Source organism: Corylus avellana, unplaced genomic scaffold, assembly GCF_965113065.1.
Source record: "Corylus avellana unplaced genomic scaffold, dhCorAvel1.hap1.2 HAP1_SCAFFOLD_182, whole genome shotgun sequence".
Classification (NCBI taxonomy): Eukaryota; Viridiplantae; Streptophyta; class Magnoliopsida; order Fagales; family Betulaceae; genus Corylus; species Corylus avellana.
In genome coordinates, this window is record NW_028290573.1 from 1 (window position 1) to 17,360 (window position 17,360).

At 37.6% G+C, this 17,360-nt stretch overlaps 1 protein-coding gene and 1 long non-coding RNA gene across 6 annotated transcripts; both read left to right on the top strand.

The window, feature by feature from the left end:
• The first annotated feature begins 10 nt into the window (after nucleotides 1-10).
• On the top strand, nucleotides 11-1,601 carry LOC148582349 (uncharacterized). The gene is made up of 3 exons (XR_015909757.1): nucleotides 11-280; nucleotides 651-918; nucleotides 1,473-1,601. It is a non-coding gene; the product is annotated as an uncharacterized LOC148582349 (long non-coding RNA).
• Nucleotides 1,602-9,101: 7,500 nt separating this feature from the next.
• LOC132175759 (glutamine-dependent NAD(+) synthetase) lies at nucleotides 9,102-15,391 on the top strand. Of its 5 annotated transcripts, XM_088512091.1 has the most exons (10): nucleotides 9,102-9,191; nucleotides 9,265-9,418; nucleotides 9,529-9,769; nucleotides 10,692-10,826; nucleotides 11,058-11,223; nucleotides 12,075-12,212; nucleotides 12,712-12,850; nucleotides 13,201-13,377; nucleotides 13,904-14,071; nucleotides 15,265-15,391. In XM_088512091.1, the coding sequence occupies exons 6-10, from the start codon at nucleotides 12,196-12,198 to the stop codon at nucleotides 15,379-15,381; spliced, it is 618 nt and encodes a 205-aa protein (XP_088368217.1). In that variant the 5' UTR covers nucleotides 9,102-9,191; nucleotides 9,265-9,418; nucleotides 9,529-9,769; nucleotides 10,692-10,826; nucleotides 11,058-11,223; nucleotides 12,075-12,195; the 3' UTR covers nucleotides 15,382-15,391. The 5 variants fall into 5 exon arrangements, with proteins under 5 accessions (XP_088368217.1, XP_088368215.1, XP_059443789.2 ...); XM_088512089.1 differs by having other exon boundaries at nucleotides 9,265-9,769; XM_059587806.2 differs by having other exon boundaries at nucleotides 9,265-9,769; nucleotides 11,101-11,223.
• The last annotated feature ends 1,969 nt before the right edge of the window (nucleotides 15,392-17,360 follow it).

Consider the following 17,360-nt stretch of genomic DNA (forward strand, 5'->3'; position numbering starts at 1 on the left):
AAATCATGTTAGAACTCATAGTTATCTCGACTCTGTTGTTATATTTCAACTATGCTAGAACTCATCTTATCAAAAAACTATGCTAGAACTCGTGCTCATCTCTTTTACTCAGTATGATTGCAGCTCAGCAGATATTAATCCAATTGGAAGTATTGGTAAGCAGGAACTTCGAGCATTTCTACGATGGGCTGTCATCAATCTTGGTTACTCATCCTTGGCAGATATTGAAGCAGCTCCTCCGACTTCTGAACTGGAGTCTATACGTTCCAACTACAGTCAGGCAATGGATTTTCTTTCATTTATGTACTTTTTCTTGTAAAGAGAGTTATATAATCGGAATAACCACGAACGATATTCTTTCTTCCATTTGATTTTAATTTTCGGTATCTACCAATCTTATAATTAGTTTTCTAGAATATTTGGACGTTAGATAAACTTTTGTAAAACTCTTTTTTTCACTTCTCAAATATTGAAAACTCCTCTCAAATGCTAGATAACCTAATGGTCTTTTAGATGTGGCGCCCACCACTTAACACTTTCAGAAAAACCACAAAAGTCTTCTCAAAACACAAAATACTTTTCAAAGAACATTTTTCAAAATATAAAAAAACCAAAACACTTCCTAAAAAATAATTACTATGAACTTCCAGCGGCCTTGCGGTGGCTGTTAGGAACTTCTGGCGGACCCTGCGGTGACCTCCGTGAACCTTTGACAGCTCCACAATGGCCGCCAAGAACTTCCAATGGCCCTGCAGATGCCACCATGAACCTTTAGAGGCCTCCTCGGTGTCTGCCATGAACCTCCGACGGTCTTGCAGTGCCCGCTATGAACCTCATACAACCTGTGGTGGCCACCATGAACTTCCAATAGGCCTCGCAATGGTTGCCACCAGCCAGCCACCATCGTGGAGGTCGAAGGTAAAATACAATAATTTTTCATTTTCTTTTTTATTTTTTCTTTTGTTTTGGTGAAATATTCTTTAATTTTTTTTATTTTTTATTTTAGATTATACTTTTCAAACTTTTACCAAACAAATGTTCGTTTGTAGCTCCTACATACAATACTTTTTTCAAGCGTGGCTTCCACGAAATCAATTTTCAAGCTTTACTTAAAAACTCAAAATCCAAAACATTACTCAAAACTTTAGCAAACAGACCCTTTGTGTTTGCTTAAATAATGTCCATCTCCTAAGATGCCCACATCGAATAACATGGATTGTCGACAATGGGGAGACTAAATCTTTGTAGTATTTAAATGATCAAAATTCTTCGTCTCAACATTGTGTTAATGGTTTGCTTTTGGGTGTCTAGACTTGCATTGACATTCTTTGCTTTAACATATGCAAATTCTCTTTCTTGTTACTGGCATTTCATCGTTATGTTTTATTTTTGGGTGAAAGAATAAGTTATAGAGATGGGTATGTCAATATTATGCTTTTGCTGGGAAGTCTAACTTATGTTGTGTAAAACAGCTAGATGAAGTGGACATGGGAATGACATGTGAGGAACTCTACGTCAATGGAAGGTTGCGAAAATTTTTTCGTTGTGGTCCAGATCTATGTTCCATGTCTGTTTTAATGGTGATGTAAATAGTGAGCAATATGCCCCTATTTGATTGATGATTATCAATAAAGATTGCAATTTGTTCAACAAAAAAAAAAATCGTTTATTTCTTTATATTATGATATGGAGTTTGGGTTGAACAAACTCCACGAATATGGAGTTTGTTTGGAAATAAATGGTATTAAATAATATTGATACCATGAATATGATATATTTTTATTTATTGATATTATTTCTCTTAATTTCTTACGTGCTGTCAATAATCAAATTGACACGTACAAGGAATTCCATACATTGTTTAATAAATAATATAACAAAAATACAATTGAACATCTCTATATATTAATTAACGGGGCAGCTGTCACCGACTCACCAAGTGGACATACATGTCGGTGATCTTGTCTAAGACTCTTCTTGTCTAAGAGCCATCAATTACTACTTGAATATATACAGGCATGGCAATTTCGTCGACGCCGAAATCGGAATCGGAATAGGCATGGCTTCCAAATGACCTCCTTGATTCGATTCTGGACAAGGTGGCGTCACCATTTGCACACGTTTAACCACATCGGCTAAACGTGTGGTTTCATATATCTTAATATAGGTTTTATTTAGCAGATATTATACACCCCCAAAAAACAAAATAGAAAAAAAATAATAATAATACCGAGAATCTTTCGGGATTTTCTCTATTACCTTCCACTGATTTGCCTTCTCCTACCCTAACCTGTGTCGTCGCTGCTTCGCCCTGTCTGCCATTGCCGCCATCATAATGTCAGACAATTTCTCTTTAGACCTTCTGATGTCGATACTGGAAAGACTTCCGGCGAAATCCCTCTTCCGTTTCAGGTGCGTCTCCAAAGAATTATGTTCCGTATTGAGTTATGAAAAATTTGGAATCTAACCTGTCCATCACGCGTGATTTTTTTTTATTTTTTTTTATAATTTTAATTTTTTAATTTTTTATTTAAATTTTATTTTAATAAAAAAATTGATAACTATGGTTCAGTTAACCACGCCAGCTCAGCAAGGTGCGGATGGGTTGCTGATAGAATTCTTCTCCCTAGCATTACTCGGTTTCTTATATCTTAATTATAGGTTTTATTTTACAGATATTATAGTATTATACACCCCCAAAAAACAAAATAGAAAAAAATAAAAATAAAAGATACCGAGAATCTTTCGCGATTTTCCCTATTACCTTCCACGGATTTGCCTTCTCCTACAGTAACCTGCGCCGTCGCTGCTCATTGCCCTGTTTGCCATTGCCGCCGCCGCAATGTCGGACTATTTTCCTCGAGACCTTCTGATGCCAATACTGGAAAGACTTCCGGCGAAATCCCTCTTCCGTTTCAGGTGCGTCTCCAAAGAATTCCGTTCCTTATTTAGAGATGGTTACCATCTTATTTACCACCGGTCTCAGGATTCAGACCACTTCACTCACTATTCCCTACACCATCCCGACACTTATGATCAGTACTTTCGTTTCGAATTACCTTCGAAAATTGGTGAACTAGACTACGTTAATTCTTGTCACGGTGTTTGTTGTTTGTTCGGACACCCCAACATAGTCGTTCTCTGGATCCCGTTGACCCAAAAGTTCCATACGCTTCGGAAGCCTTCATTACCGGAGCCTTCATTACCGGATAGTATTCGCGCCTCTGGACTTTATTGTTACGCTCACGGGCTAGGGGTTGATGAACCGAACGGCTATTACAAGGTGGTGAGATTGGTTTACCTTATGATTGAGGATGATACGTCGGTGACACTTTCCAGTGAAGCTGAGGTTTTTAGTCTGGACACCTGTTGTTGGAAGAGAGTAAGTGGGCCTACGATTTGGGCGTCTCAACTGTCTCCGGCTTATGTCAACGGAGTTATCCACTGGATATGCTTGGGACTGGGAGCGTTGCTTTTGTTTGATGTAAGTGACGAGGTATTTCGCACGATGAAATTACCCGATGGGCTGACACTGCGAGCCATTGCGGCTTGTAAGGGCTCGCTTTTGGCTTGTGATTGTGAGTATGAGCGTGGTGTTTGTGGTGTCTGGGTGATGAAAGAGTATGGTGTTGCTGAGTCTTGGATGAGACATACTGTTATTGATGATCCAGATCGGGTGATACGGGGTCCGGTTCCGGTGAGCTCTAGCAGCAGCGGCGGCGGCGAGTTGCTGGCGTCGACAGGAGCAGGAGAGCTGCTTTTCTGTGATCGTCAACCACTAGAAAAGAAGAAACTTGGAGATTTGTATGTAGACAAATGCTCTGAGAGTCTCTATATTTGATGCTGAGAAATCAGAAGGCTCTTTACTTGAAGCTTGATTTCAAATGAAATAGTATAGACAGATTAATTAAGTTTGAGAATTAATGTAACCCTATTAAGTTCGTACTTTATAAACCTCTTCACATTCCTTTTTTAGCTATAGCTTTAAAATGATAGATATAAATCTTTTTAATTACTTCAACTAATTAGTTTTTGAGTTTACTTCATGCATTGAATATATAAGTCTTTAAGGGGACCTGACTACATTCCGTGTAATAAGATTGTGCCCCTCTGTGCTTATTAATGATATGCATTACTTATCCAAAAAAAATATGATCAATTACTTGTGTAGCTTTGATTGATTGGTATATGTAGTGTAGTTACTGCAGTTTCTCTGGTTTGTGGTACTGCAGATTAAAGATATTTCTGGTCTTCTTCACTGCAGATTTGTTTTGGCTTTGGTTAGAGTTTGGGTGTATAGCAAATTGTAGTGTTTGTTGTTTGCTGTTTTTTTGCAGCTTTAGGTCCAGCATTTTTTAAATTTGGAGTGTTTAGTAGCAAGTGTATTTACAGATTAAAGAATGAAGGACCGAAGGTAATTATTATTATTATTTGGTCCTTAATTCAAAATTTCAAAACTTATATCAGCTGTGACTTGTCGCTTCATTTCATTGGCCACGGTCTACATCACTCAAACAACTTCAAAAGTATAGGTTATTTAAAACACGTCAACTTTTCATTTTCAGTTATGTTGTCAACTTGAAGCTGTCAATGGCTCAATGGTTTGGTTGCAAACTTTTGTATATGGTAATCCTAAAGGGTTGGGGTGGAAGCATTTATGGTCCCATTTTGGAAGTTTTAAACAGTCTGTTGGCAGGATCCCCTGGTTTCTTGTGGGTGACTTTAATTCTGTGTTTCATGTACATGAGGAATGGGGAACTTCAAGGTTTAATGGTTATGATGTTGGTTTTGTGGAGTGTGCTAATAAAATGGAGCTGGTTGATTTAGCTTATTCAGGCTGTTTTTTGACATGGAACAATAACAGAGAAGGTGATGGTTTTGTTGCTAGGATGCTTGACAGAGTAGTGAGTAATGAGTATTGGATGGACTGTTTTGGACAAACTTCAGTAGTTTTCTTGGCTGCAGGTGTCTCTGATCAATCACCAGTTCTTATAGCAGTTGGTGAGGCTCAAAGCTTTGGTCCAAAGCCCTTTAAAAATTTCAATTAATAAGCTTCAGGTTTGCTGAGCTCATGTAGCAAAAATATTGAATTTCTTGTTTTAGTGATAAGTCTCTGGGTTATGATTGCCTCCATTGCAATTATTGTCCGCTTGAAGTAATTTGAAATCCTTTGCTTCAGCAATATTGAAGCTACGGCATTTGCTTAAGAGTACTGAAAACTCTAACTTTTATAAACATATAGACAGTTAATGTATGAACTTTTAAGGTTTTTATTTTTATTGTTTTTATAAGTAAAGTTATATATATCAAAAAGCCCAATGTGCCTCTAGGCACACAAAAAGTATATAGGGAAACCCGTGAAAACCCACAATAAGACCCAAGATAAAAACCCATTATAAGCCTAAAGAAATCTTGACACCTAAAAAAGACCTCCAAAGTTACTGAAGCAAATCCATCAAAAAATATTGCCCTCAAGAAAGAAGGGCAAACAATAACCACCCTGGGCTCTACAACCCAATATTCTCGCCCTTCCTTCATCGAGAAGACCCGCTAGCTATACCATAGTTAATGGAGCTTTATAAATTTAGCAGTTCTCTCTTACCCTTAGTCCGAGGTTGGCCAACCTTTGAATCCCATATCACCTCCTGCATCAACGCCAACTCCTCAACGCCCTCCCCCCGGGGGGGGGGGGGGGGGGGGGGGTGGGCGTGCAACCTTATTTGCATGAAGTGCATCCTCTTCCATTACCTTCCAAAAAGCCAAATGCTTCTCCTCGTGCTTTACATTTTCTCTCAACCACTCAAATAGCTGTTTGGTAAAATACAATTCCTCTTTCATTACCTTCAAAAAGCCAAATGCTTCTTATCGTGCTTTACATTTTCCCTCAACCACTCAAACAGCTGTTTGGTAAAATACAATAATTTTTCCTTTTCTTTTTATTTTTTATTTTGTTTTGGTGAAATATTCTTTAATTTTTTTATTTTAGAAATATACTTTTCAAAATTTTTCCAAACAAATGTTCGTTTGTAGCCCCTACATACAATACTTTCTTAAAACGTGGCTTCCACCAAATCAATTTTCAAGCTTTACTTCAAATGATAAAATCTTAACAATAATTAAGTAAGGGTAAGATTGAAATTTTGTCAGAAGAAAGATTTCTTAAATTCTGAGCTCTTACAAATTTTTACTTTTAGGGGATTACTGTAAAAAGAGTTGATGGCCTAGTGTTTTTAACGAATGGCCTTCATGATTATTGGCCCACGGAGTTGAAGGATTTTGGATTATCGTAAACTCGGCCCACAACATGGGCAATATCATGGGCTCTGTCGGGCTTTTGATGATGGCCTTATAACCAAGCTGTGTTAAGCTTCGGCAAGGCCCTTTCAATGTCTTCATTTCAGGGTAAGTTTGAGAAAAGTTTTAGCAATACAATTGGCCCTAAAACCTTCCTATTGGGTTCTTAAGTTTTAGCAATAAACTTAAGATTTTATTGATAAAATCTTAACAATTTTCTTTAATTATTGTTAAGATTTAATATTTTCGGTTGTGGTCCAGTATCTATGTTCCATGTCTGTTTTATGTTTCACTATTTCTCGTATGGAGCTTCAACCTTTTAACTTCCTCTTGAATTAGTATATGATGGGAATCACGAGGTAGTGTAATTAGGATAATCTTCTTGCTTGCTTCAGATCGCAAAATATTCTTTATGGAGAATCTTCTTTCTGCTTCAGATCAAGAAATATTCTTTATGGAGTGCCTCATTTTTGGAATTGTCTTTGATCATATCTTTATGGTTATCTGAAAATTGTAGTGGTAAAATTGAATTCTGATAATAAAGGTCATCCAATCAAAGGATGCAATATCAGAGGATCCAAATGTGGCCGGAGATTTGCCAGAAAAAGTTTAATGGACACTTGCAGAAACCCTCCATTAATAATTAGACATATCGAGGGTTGATTTTCCATTTTTGAGTTCAAAACTCCTTTACATGAACTCTTTTCACATGGATGGCAGATGCCACCATGCCTCACTCTCCCTTCTAATTTTATTGTTACTGTGCTTTTTTCAATTTTCTCGGAGTTTGTTCTCTATTTTTCTACTGGTTGTTTGCTTGGATTGTGCCCCCTTATCATCTTTCAATTATATTTTTGAGTTGTAAGAACTCGTCAAATTATTTATTTATTTATTTTTATTTTTTAATTTTTTTGGTATTATTTCCCTTGTTGCAGCAACAGAATCTCTGCTACAGATGGGGTGCAAGATTAACTCCATTGGAGGTGGCTAATAGAGTAAAACACTTCTTCAAGTACTACTCCATCAATCGGCACAAAATAACTGTATTGACACCTGCCTATCATGCTGAGGTAAGTTTGGCTGAAAGAGCCAGTTCAGCATCAAATATTTGTCCAGCTAACAAATCTTTTATTCTGTTTATCTAAATCCAATAAGAGCTTGCACCTTTTTTCTAAATTAAATGCAGAGTTATTCACTAATCGGTTTGACCTTCGCCAATTTCTCTACAATGTAAGATGGCCATATCAGTTCCGAAAGATAGACGAACTTGTGCGCGAATTGGACGGTGACAAAGTTGCCATTACAGAATCAGGTGACCATGAAAACTTGGGAGCTACATCACATGGTGGAGGAGGGCTAGGAGTTGCTGCAGCAGGCTCAGGCAATCCAATTGTTGGGTTTTAATTGAAATAAAATACAACCTTACGTGTGAACTAAATTGGTGCAAATATATTTGTTTAGTTTATTTCTCATCATGCTGGTTTATGTAATTAAATTATATTCTTAACCATTTTTTCATGGGTAATTATCACCCCTAATAATTGTAACTTTGCCTCATGTGAAGGCTACTCTATATTCATTCACAGATTTAAATAAAAAATGATTTATAATATCACGATTTGAATTAAAGAAAGTTTGAAACAAGCCAATTTAAGTTCATGTAATTAACAAGTGGAATTGGAATTAGGAACAAAAATTAAAAAAAAAATAATAATAATAATACAAACCGAACATTACATAATTTCTGTGCAAGAATCAATAGTAAAATGTGTTGATTGGTATAATATTTGAATTTTTCTTTTTTCTGTTTTTTTTTTTTTTTTTTTTTACAGTATTTCAATTTATTTACAAATGTTCTCTAAACCGGCATCACTGACAATATCCTATAGACCGGTAGAAATCGAAAAATCACTGACAGTATCCTATAGACCGGTAGAAACCGGGAATCTAGAAACCGGTAAAAGTAAAGCAGTAAACCGATAAGGAAAATCTAGAAACCGGAAGTAAGGTAGAAATCGAAAAATCACTGACAGTATCCTATAGACCGGTAGAAACCGGAAATCTAGAAACCGGTAAAAGTAAAGCAGTAAACCGGTAAGGAAAATCTAGAAACCGGAAGTAAAGTAGTAAACCGGTAAGTCTCTGACCCTTAGCCTTAGGCTATGAGTGTGAGATTTCAAACTCAGGTCAAGGCTGATTTTGACCTGTGTTTATTTAGACAATTATAGACAAAAACGCAAAACGCAAATCAGAGTATGAGTATCAGTCTACCAGACGAGGTAAAACGAAGAAGACTAGTCTTGCTTCTAGTTCTGTCCGGCCTCCGGAGCCCGTCCGGTCGCATCCTGAACCTCGGCGGCGGCAGCTTCCTCGGTCGCATCCTGAATCTCGGCGGCAGCTTCCTCGGTCGCATCCTGAACCTCGGCGGCAACTTCCTCGCACTGAGGTTCCTCCGGCTCCAGAGGCTCTTTTTCCAGTATTTCCTGCTTCTCTTTCTTTCCGGCCTCCAGAGCCTGTCCGGTCACATCCTCAGTAACAACTTCCTCGGTAACATGTTCCGCACCGAAAGCTATCGGTGTAGGACTAGGACGCCTCCTCCTCAGTCCGGTCGGCCAAGTATTTCCGACAGCAGACTCAGTTACAGTAACTACTTCCTCGCACTGAGGTTCCTCCGGCTCCAGAGGCTCTTTTTTCATTTTTTCCAGTTTTTTGCGTTGTTTCTCTTCTTCGTCGGATAACTTCTGCAGACATGGAGGAGGACCGTGCATCATGACGACAACACACTGAATGTGGGAGGAGCTAGGCTAGGGTTGCAATGAGGCGATGGTTTTGTGAAAAATGAGAGAATGAGACAGGGGAGGTGGTGCTGCTGTTTATATAGGTCCTCCTCGTCGCAGGTAGTTAGCTCTTTTCATTGATTTGGTTTTTTTTTTGAAATGTTTATTGCTGACATGGCCAAGGATGTTTTAGAAACAGAGGAGGAGGGAGAGAGTACGCAGAGAGTGGTTCGGAGGTGTTTTGATTTCGTGGGGGTTGAGAGAAGGCCCACCAATGTTAGTGGGCTTTTAGAGCCCATGGAGGGCTTCACTTTCGAATCATTCGAGGAAATCTCCGTCGATGGAAGGTTGGGGAAAAATTATCCGATGTGGTCCAGTATCTATGTTCCAGGTTTGATTTAGGTTTCACTATTTCTCTCTCATTGAGCTTCAATGTTTTTACTTCCTCTTGAATTAGTCTATGCGCCGGTGGATTTTGTGCCGGAGCCGGAGGGGTTCTTGCCAAAGGTGAAGAGTCAGGAGGTGAGAGCCCGGGCTCTGGAGGTGCATGCTTTGTGGAAGAATTTGAGTACGAAAGTCTCTGATGAGGTTGTGAAGCGGCCTGAGTTTCATACTTTGCTTCCTCTGCCCAAGCCTGTCATGATTCCTGGATCACGGTTTAGAGAGGTCAATTACTGGAAATCTTATTGGATAATTAGGTGAGTTTTCTGTTACTTTTCGTATTTTGCTTTTAGGTTCGATCATATATTGTAAATGTTCTTGATTAATGGTGGGGTTCTTGAGTTTTTGCTATATAAGGTAGATGGTACTTGGTGATTTAAATTCTAATGCATAGTAATTATTGAGGTTTCTACATTCGTTTGAAGCTCAATTTTAATATCAAATTGCTATACAGGGTTAATTGTACTTGGTGATCCAGATTCTAATACATAGCAATTGTAGGATTTTAATGCATTTGTTTGAAGCTCCTGTGTAATTAAGCAGCATGAACTGATAATGCTGGTCCTGCAGTCAGTTGGGAGCAAGCATTGTTCTGTTGGGTTTGAAATACTGTCCAATTTGGAAAATTAGTTGTTTTCTTAGTCGATGACCTTATACAACTTGTACAATAGGGACTTTCCAAATAACCCTACCATTCATGACCCAATTCACATCAAAAAGGGAAAAACTAACACACCAAAAATAACACATCATATCTACAGGCACTATATGAAATAGCTTCAATTTATGTTGATAAATGCTAGTGCATAAGCAAGTAATTGTGGGATTCGGGTTTGTCAACTAAATTGCTTCCTCGAAAATAAATCACCCATTACTGCTCTTCCTCTATTTTCAGCACAATTATGTATTGCATCAATCCGATTCTATGATTCACACTTACATGTCACGCTGTTAATGTAAGAGTTGTTTGAGTATGTACTGGTACTTGGTGGTTGTTTAGCAAACCTGCTGATACAAACAACTAAAGAGGTCTCTGAAAATAGGCATTTACTTTGATATCCATTCTGTTAATCCGATATTAATTCTATCAATTCAAATTCATTGCATTTCTTTGGTCTTTGGATTATAACCCTGTGTTGTGAATATTCTTTGTTCCTTAACTTGCTTGCTTGATCACAGGTTGCTAGTCTTAGAGGATCTATAAGTAGCTTTCAAGAGCAAGCAAGTTGCAAAATTAAAGTTCCTTCGGTGGCAGTACCATACAAGCTTTCTCAGCCTTTTACCCTGAAAATGTGTCCTTCTAGTCCACTTAAGGTTTGTTCTTGGTTCAGAAAGGACTATTTAACCAATCTCATATTGGTGGGATTAAGGCTTCACTGTAATTGAATAAACTGTATTGAAATAGCAGTCTTGCTTTCACTTAGAAATTTTCTGCAAATAAGTTTAATTTGATTTCATTGGTGATTATGTAGTTTTTGTCAGTGGAATTCTTTTCACAAGAATGTCACTAATTACGAAACTCTTGCTAAATTGAACATGATTCAGATTAAGTATCATGATCCTGAGGAGGAAATAGCCTTTGGCCCAGGTTGCTGGTTATGGGATTATTTAAGAAGTGGAGCTTCTGGTTTTTTGTTTCCTCTTTCTGGTGGAGCAGATAGCTCCTCGGTTGCTGCTATAGTTGGCTGCATGTGCCAGCTTGTCGTAAAAGGTTGGTTTTATTAAGCGTAACATATCGATGCTGTACTCTTGTACTGTGCATTTCATATTTCTGTTGACTGTCTACTTTTGTTTCAAATAATTAATGGGCTCATGCTGCATTTAATATAAAAGGACCATTATTTCAGGATGAGTTCCTACTAGTTAGGTGGCTTTTCTTGGATAATCCTTTTGTACTTGGAAGCGCCTTACGCTTTTAATGATATCTCGATCACTTTAAAAAAAAAAAAAAATTATTTCAGGATGAGTGCCTGGGGCAGGTAACCAATAACAGGCTTTTGTTAGCCTTCCAATATGATTACCTGTAATAATGTGCTAGGTTAACTGAACAGTTAAATCATGCTAAATTGATTAAAAGGCTAGCAAGAGTTTCAATGAGCCAATCACTAGCCAGGGTTGTTCCATAACTCATAGATGGCCTAGTGCAAACTGGTGAATTTATTTAGGTGTATAAGGAAGTCAAGACTTAAAAATATTTCAGAAAGGACGTTAAATATGGGACATATTATATGTACATCTATTTTAGCCAAGAGTGGTAATCTGAAGATGTTTACCAAAAAGTATATGTTATTGTTTGGAGTCGTCTCTTTTTATAGAGAGGAGGATATTTGTGTTGAATTGGTCAAGTTGATTATCAACTTCCTCCAGAGAGGGAAACCATTGTACTACAGCTGGTAAAGTGTATCTTCTGTGGGGTTCCTGGCTGTATCTTTCCTGCCCACTGCCATAAGTACTAGGGGTGCAGCAGAGGCAGCAAGAGAGCTGGACATATTTTACAACCCTGAACCAAGTGTCGTATTTTCTGATTGTAAATAATTAAATGTGATGCATATTTACATGCAGAAAAATAGCACATGGAGATGGACAAGTCAAAGCTGATGCAATTCGTATTGGAAATTATACTGGTGGACAGTTTCCTACTGACAGCAGAGAATTTGCAAAACGCATATTTTATACAGTATTTATGGGATCTGAAAACAGGTGGGTCCATGTACACGAAACCAATGCTTTCTTGTAGTGTCATATTTTCATGTAGTAATTGTGTTAAAATAGGTACTCCATGGTGAACACCATAATAAGCATAATTTCTCATTCTTTAAAAACTTCTGAAGTAGCCAGGCAATTCCATGTGTGGCTTGTATTGAAAATCACTGTATTTAAGTTTTGGCATTTTGACTAGATTATTATTGGCTGGCCAATGAAACATGTTACCTTATGATGCCCATCAAGGAGTGTATGGTTCTTTTGAAAACCATAGGTAGTGAGAAGGCTGTATGATATCTCCAAGGAAAGACGCCAGGATTCATTTCTTATAAATAGTAACACAGAAAACATTTTGTGATATTAATAGGTTTATTGCTTGTAGACTGCATTTCAACAAGCCAATTAGATTTTAATTGAATAAGTTCCTTTTCAGATATTATTTTCAGCTTACACACTGAGAGTATTGTAGTCCACTAACAGGGTTTGTTTCTTACAGTTCTGAAGTCACAAAGTCACGAGCAAAGGTACTAGCAGATGAGATTGGCTCATGGCATCTTGATGTTTCCATAGATGGGGTTGTTTCTGCACTTCTGTCTTTATTTCAAAAACTTACAGGAAAGCGACCACGCTGTAAGGTAAAAGATTCTGTTTCTGGCATTGCTATATAGTCCATCACTTCCAATTATACCTTCTTCTCTTTTGTGTACAACAATTTTGGGTCATCTACCAAATCACTGTATTGGCTTGGCTCCACCTTTTCGAGGATATGTAATTTTAATGCTATAGAGAGATTGTGTTTCCTTTCTTTCTCTTTTTCCTTTAATATGTTTTGTGGAGTGATTATCTGAGAACTTGTGTTATGCTTTTCATGTGGTACATTGGGCCTTTTGCTTAGGTAAAGGAGTAGATATTTGACCATATTAACATTAGCAAGTGTAAGTAATTATGTTTGAATAATTCTTTAATCTGCTGTTTGTTTTCACAGGTAGATGGTGGATCTAACATTGAGAACTTAGGTCTGCAGAACATTCAAGCTCGAATCAGAATGGTGCTGGCTTTTATGTTAGCGTCGCTCTTGCCATGGGTGCACAACAAACCCGGATTTTTTCTTGTTTTGGGTAGCTCCAATGTGGATGAAGGACTGCGTGGTTACCTAACAAAGGTATCATACAATTTTAACTTATGCTACAGGTTAGATATGCTTAGACAAGCTTCTTTATAGCAGTGAAAATTGTTAAGGGGTCATCTTGATCCATGTCTGTCAGGTGTGGATTTGTTCTTCTTTTTAATAAAAAAGACACTAAAAGTTTTACACCAATACATTATTGAACATAGTAATAACTCACAAAAAAATTTACCATCATAAAACCTCTAATTTTAATTTAATCCATATAAATTAGAACATGTTAAAATCTTTGTCCCCCCTCCAGGTTTTATATATTATGTTGAATTTTTATTTTTTTTATGGCTTGCTTAAGTTCTGGTTTCAACTTTGTGACTTGAACTCAATATTTGATTTGATTGGGTGATTTCTCTATTCTGTATAATGTTGATTTGCCTAGAATCTATCATAATTAAATCATGTTAGAACTCATAGTTATCTCGACTCTGTTGTTATATTTCAACTATGCTAGAACTCATCTTATCAAAAAACTATGCTAGAACTCGTGCTCATCTCTTTTACTCAGTATGATTGCAGCTCAGCAGATATTAATCCAATTGGAAGTATTGGTAAGCAGGATCTTCGAGCATTTCTACGATGGGCTGTCATCAATCTTGGTTACTCATCCTTGGCAGATATTGAAGCAGCTCCTCCGACTTCTGAACTGGAGTCTATACGTTCCAACTACAGTCAGGCAATGGATTTTCTTTCATTTATGTACTTTTTCTTGTAAAGAGAGTTATATAATCGGAATAACCACGAACGATATTCTTTCTTCCATTTGATTTTAATTTTCGGTATCTACCAATCTTATAATTAGTTTTCTAGAATATTTGGACGTTAGATAAACTTTTGTAAAACTCTTTTTTTTCACTTCTCAAATATTGAAAACTCCTCTCAAATGCTAGATAACCGAATGGTCTTTTAGATGTGGCGCCCACCACTTAACACTTTCAGAAAAACCACAAAAGTCTTCTCAAAACACAAAATACTTTTCAAAGAACATTTTTCAAAATATAAAAAAACCAAAACACTTCCTAAAAAATAATTACTATGAACTTCCAGCGGCCTTGCGGTGGCTGTCAGGAACTTCTGGCGGACCCTGCGGTGACCTCCGTGAACCTTTGACAGCTCCACAATGGCCGCCAAGAACTTCCAATGGCCCTGCAGAGGCCACCATGAACCTTTAGAGGCCTCCTCGGTGTCTGCCATGAACCTCCGACGGTCCTGCAGTGCCCGCTATGAACCTCATACAACCTGTGGTGGCCACCATGAACTTCCAATAGGCCTCGCAATGGTTGCCACCAGCCAGCCACCATCGTGGAGGTCGAAGGTAAAATACAATAATTTTTCATTTTCTTTTTTATTTTTTCTTTTGTTTTGGTGAAATATTCTTTAATTTTTTTTATTTTTTATTTTAGATTATACTTTTCAAACTTTTACCAAACAAATGTTCGTTTGTAGCTCCTACATACAATACTTTTTTCAAGCGTGGCTTCCACGAAATCAATTTTCAAGCTTTACTTAAAAACTCAAAATCCAAAACATTACTCAAAACTTTAGCAAACAGACCCTTTGTGTTTGCTTAAATAATGTCCATCTCCTAAGATGCCCACATCGAATAACATGGATTGTCGACAATGGGGAGACTAAATCTTTGTAGTATTTAAATGATCAAAATTCTTCGTCTCAACATTGTGTTAATGGTTTGCTTTTGGGTGTCTAGACTTGCATTGACATTCTTTGCTTTAACATATGCAAATTCTCTTTCTTGTTACTGGCATTTCATCGTTATGTTTTATTTTTGGGTGAAAGAATAAGTTATAGAGATGGGTATGTCAATATTATGCTTTTGCTGGGAAGTCTAACTTATGTTGTGTAAAACAGCTAGATGAAGTGGACATGGGAATGACATGTGAGGAACTCTACGTCAATGGAAGGTTGCGAAAAATTTTCCGTTGTGGTCCAGATCTATGTTCCATGTCTGTTTTAATGGTGATGTAAATAGTGAGCAATATGCCCCTATTTGATTGATGATTATCAATAAAGATTGCAATTTGTTCAAAAAAAAAAAATCGTTTATTTCTTTATATTATGATATGGAGTTTGGGTTGAACAAACTCCACGAATATGGAGTTTGTTTGGAAATAAATGGTATTAAATAATATTGATACCATGAATATGATATATTATTATTTATTGATATTATTTCTCTTAATTTCTTACGTGCTGTCAATAATCAAATTGACACGTACAAGGAATTCCATACATTGTTTCATAAATAATATAACAAAAATACAATTGAACATCTCTATATATTAATTAACGGCAGCTGTCACCGACTCACCGAGTGGACATACATGTCGGTGATCTTGTCTAAGACTCTTCTTGTCTAAGAGCCATCAATTACTACTTGAATATATACAGGCATGGCAATTTCATCGACGCCGAAATCGGAATCGGAATAGGCATGGCTTCCAAATGACCTCCTTGATTCGATTCTGGACAAGGTGGCGTCACCATTTGCACACATTTAACCACATCGGCTAAACGTGTGGTTTCATATATCTTAATATAGGTTTTATTTAGCAGATATTATACACCCCCAAAAAACAAAATAGAAAAAAATAATAATAATACCGAGAATCTTTCGGGATTTTCTCTATTACCTTCCACTGATTTGCCTTCTCCTACCCTAACCTGTGTCGTCGCTGCTTCGCCCTGTCTGCCATTGCCGCCATCATAATGTCAGACAATTTCTCTTTAGACCTTTTGATGTCGATACTGGAAAGACTTCCGGCGAAATCCCTCTTCCGTTTCAGGTGCGTCTCCAAAGAATTATGTTCCGTATTGAGTTATGAAAAATTTGGAATCTAACTTGTCCATCACGCGTGATTGTTTTTTTTTTTTTTTTTTTTTTTAATTTTAATTTTTTAATTTTTTATTTAAATTTTATTTTAATAAAAAAATTGATAACTATGGTTCAGTTAACCACGCCAGCTCAGCAAGGTGCGGATGGGTTGCTGATAGAATTCTTCTCCCTAGCATTACTCGGTTTCTTATATCTTAATTATAGGTTTTATTTTACAGATATTATAGTATTATACACCCCCAAAAAACAAAATAGAAAAAAATAAAAATAAAAGATACCGAGAATCTTTCGCGATTTTCCCTATTACCTTCCACGGATTTGCCTTCTCCTACAGTAACCTGCGCCGTCGCTGCTCATTGCCCTGTTTGCCATTGCCGCCGCCGCAATGTCGGACTATTTTCCTCGAGACCTTCTGATGCCAATACTGGAAAGACTTCCGGCGAAATCCCTCTTCCGTTTCAGGTGCGTCTCCAAAGAATTCCGTTCCTTATTTAGAGATGGTTACCATCTTATTTACCACCGGTCTCAGGATTCAGACCACTTCACTCACTATTCCCTACACCATCCCGACACTTATGATCAGTACTTTCGTTTCGAATTACCTTCGAAAATTGGTGAACTAGACTACGTTAATTCTTGTCACGGTGTTTGTTGTTTGTTCGGACACCCCAACATAGTCGTTCTCTGGATCCCGTTGACCCAAAAGTTCCATACGCTTCGGAAGCCTTCATTACCGGAGCCTTCATTACCGGATAGTATTCGCGCCTCTGGACTTTATTGTTACGCTCACGGGCTAGGGGTTGATGAACCGAACGGCTATTACAAGGTGGTGAGATTGGTTTACCTTATGATTGAGGATGATACGTCGGTGACACTTTCCAGTGAAGCTGAGGTTTTTAGTCTGGACACCTGTTGTTGGAAGAGAGTAAGTGGGCCTACGATTTGGGCGTCTCAACTGTCTCCGGCTTATGTCAACGGAGTTATCCACTGGATATGCTTGGGACTGGGAGCGTTGCTTTTGTTTGATGTAAGTGACGAGGTATTTCGCACGATGAAATTACCCGATGGGCTGACACTGCGAGCCATTGCGGCTTGTAAGGGCTCGCTTTTG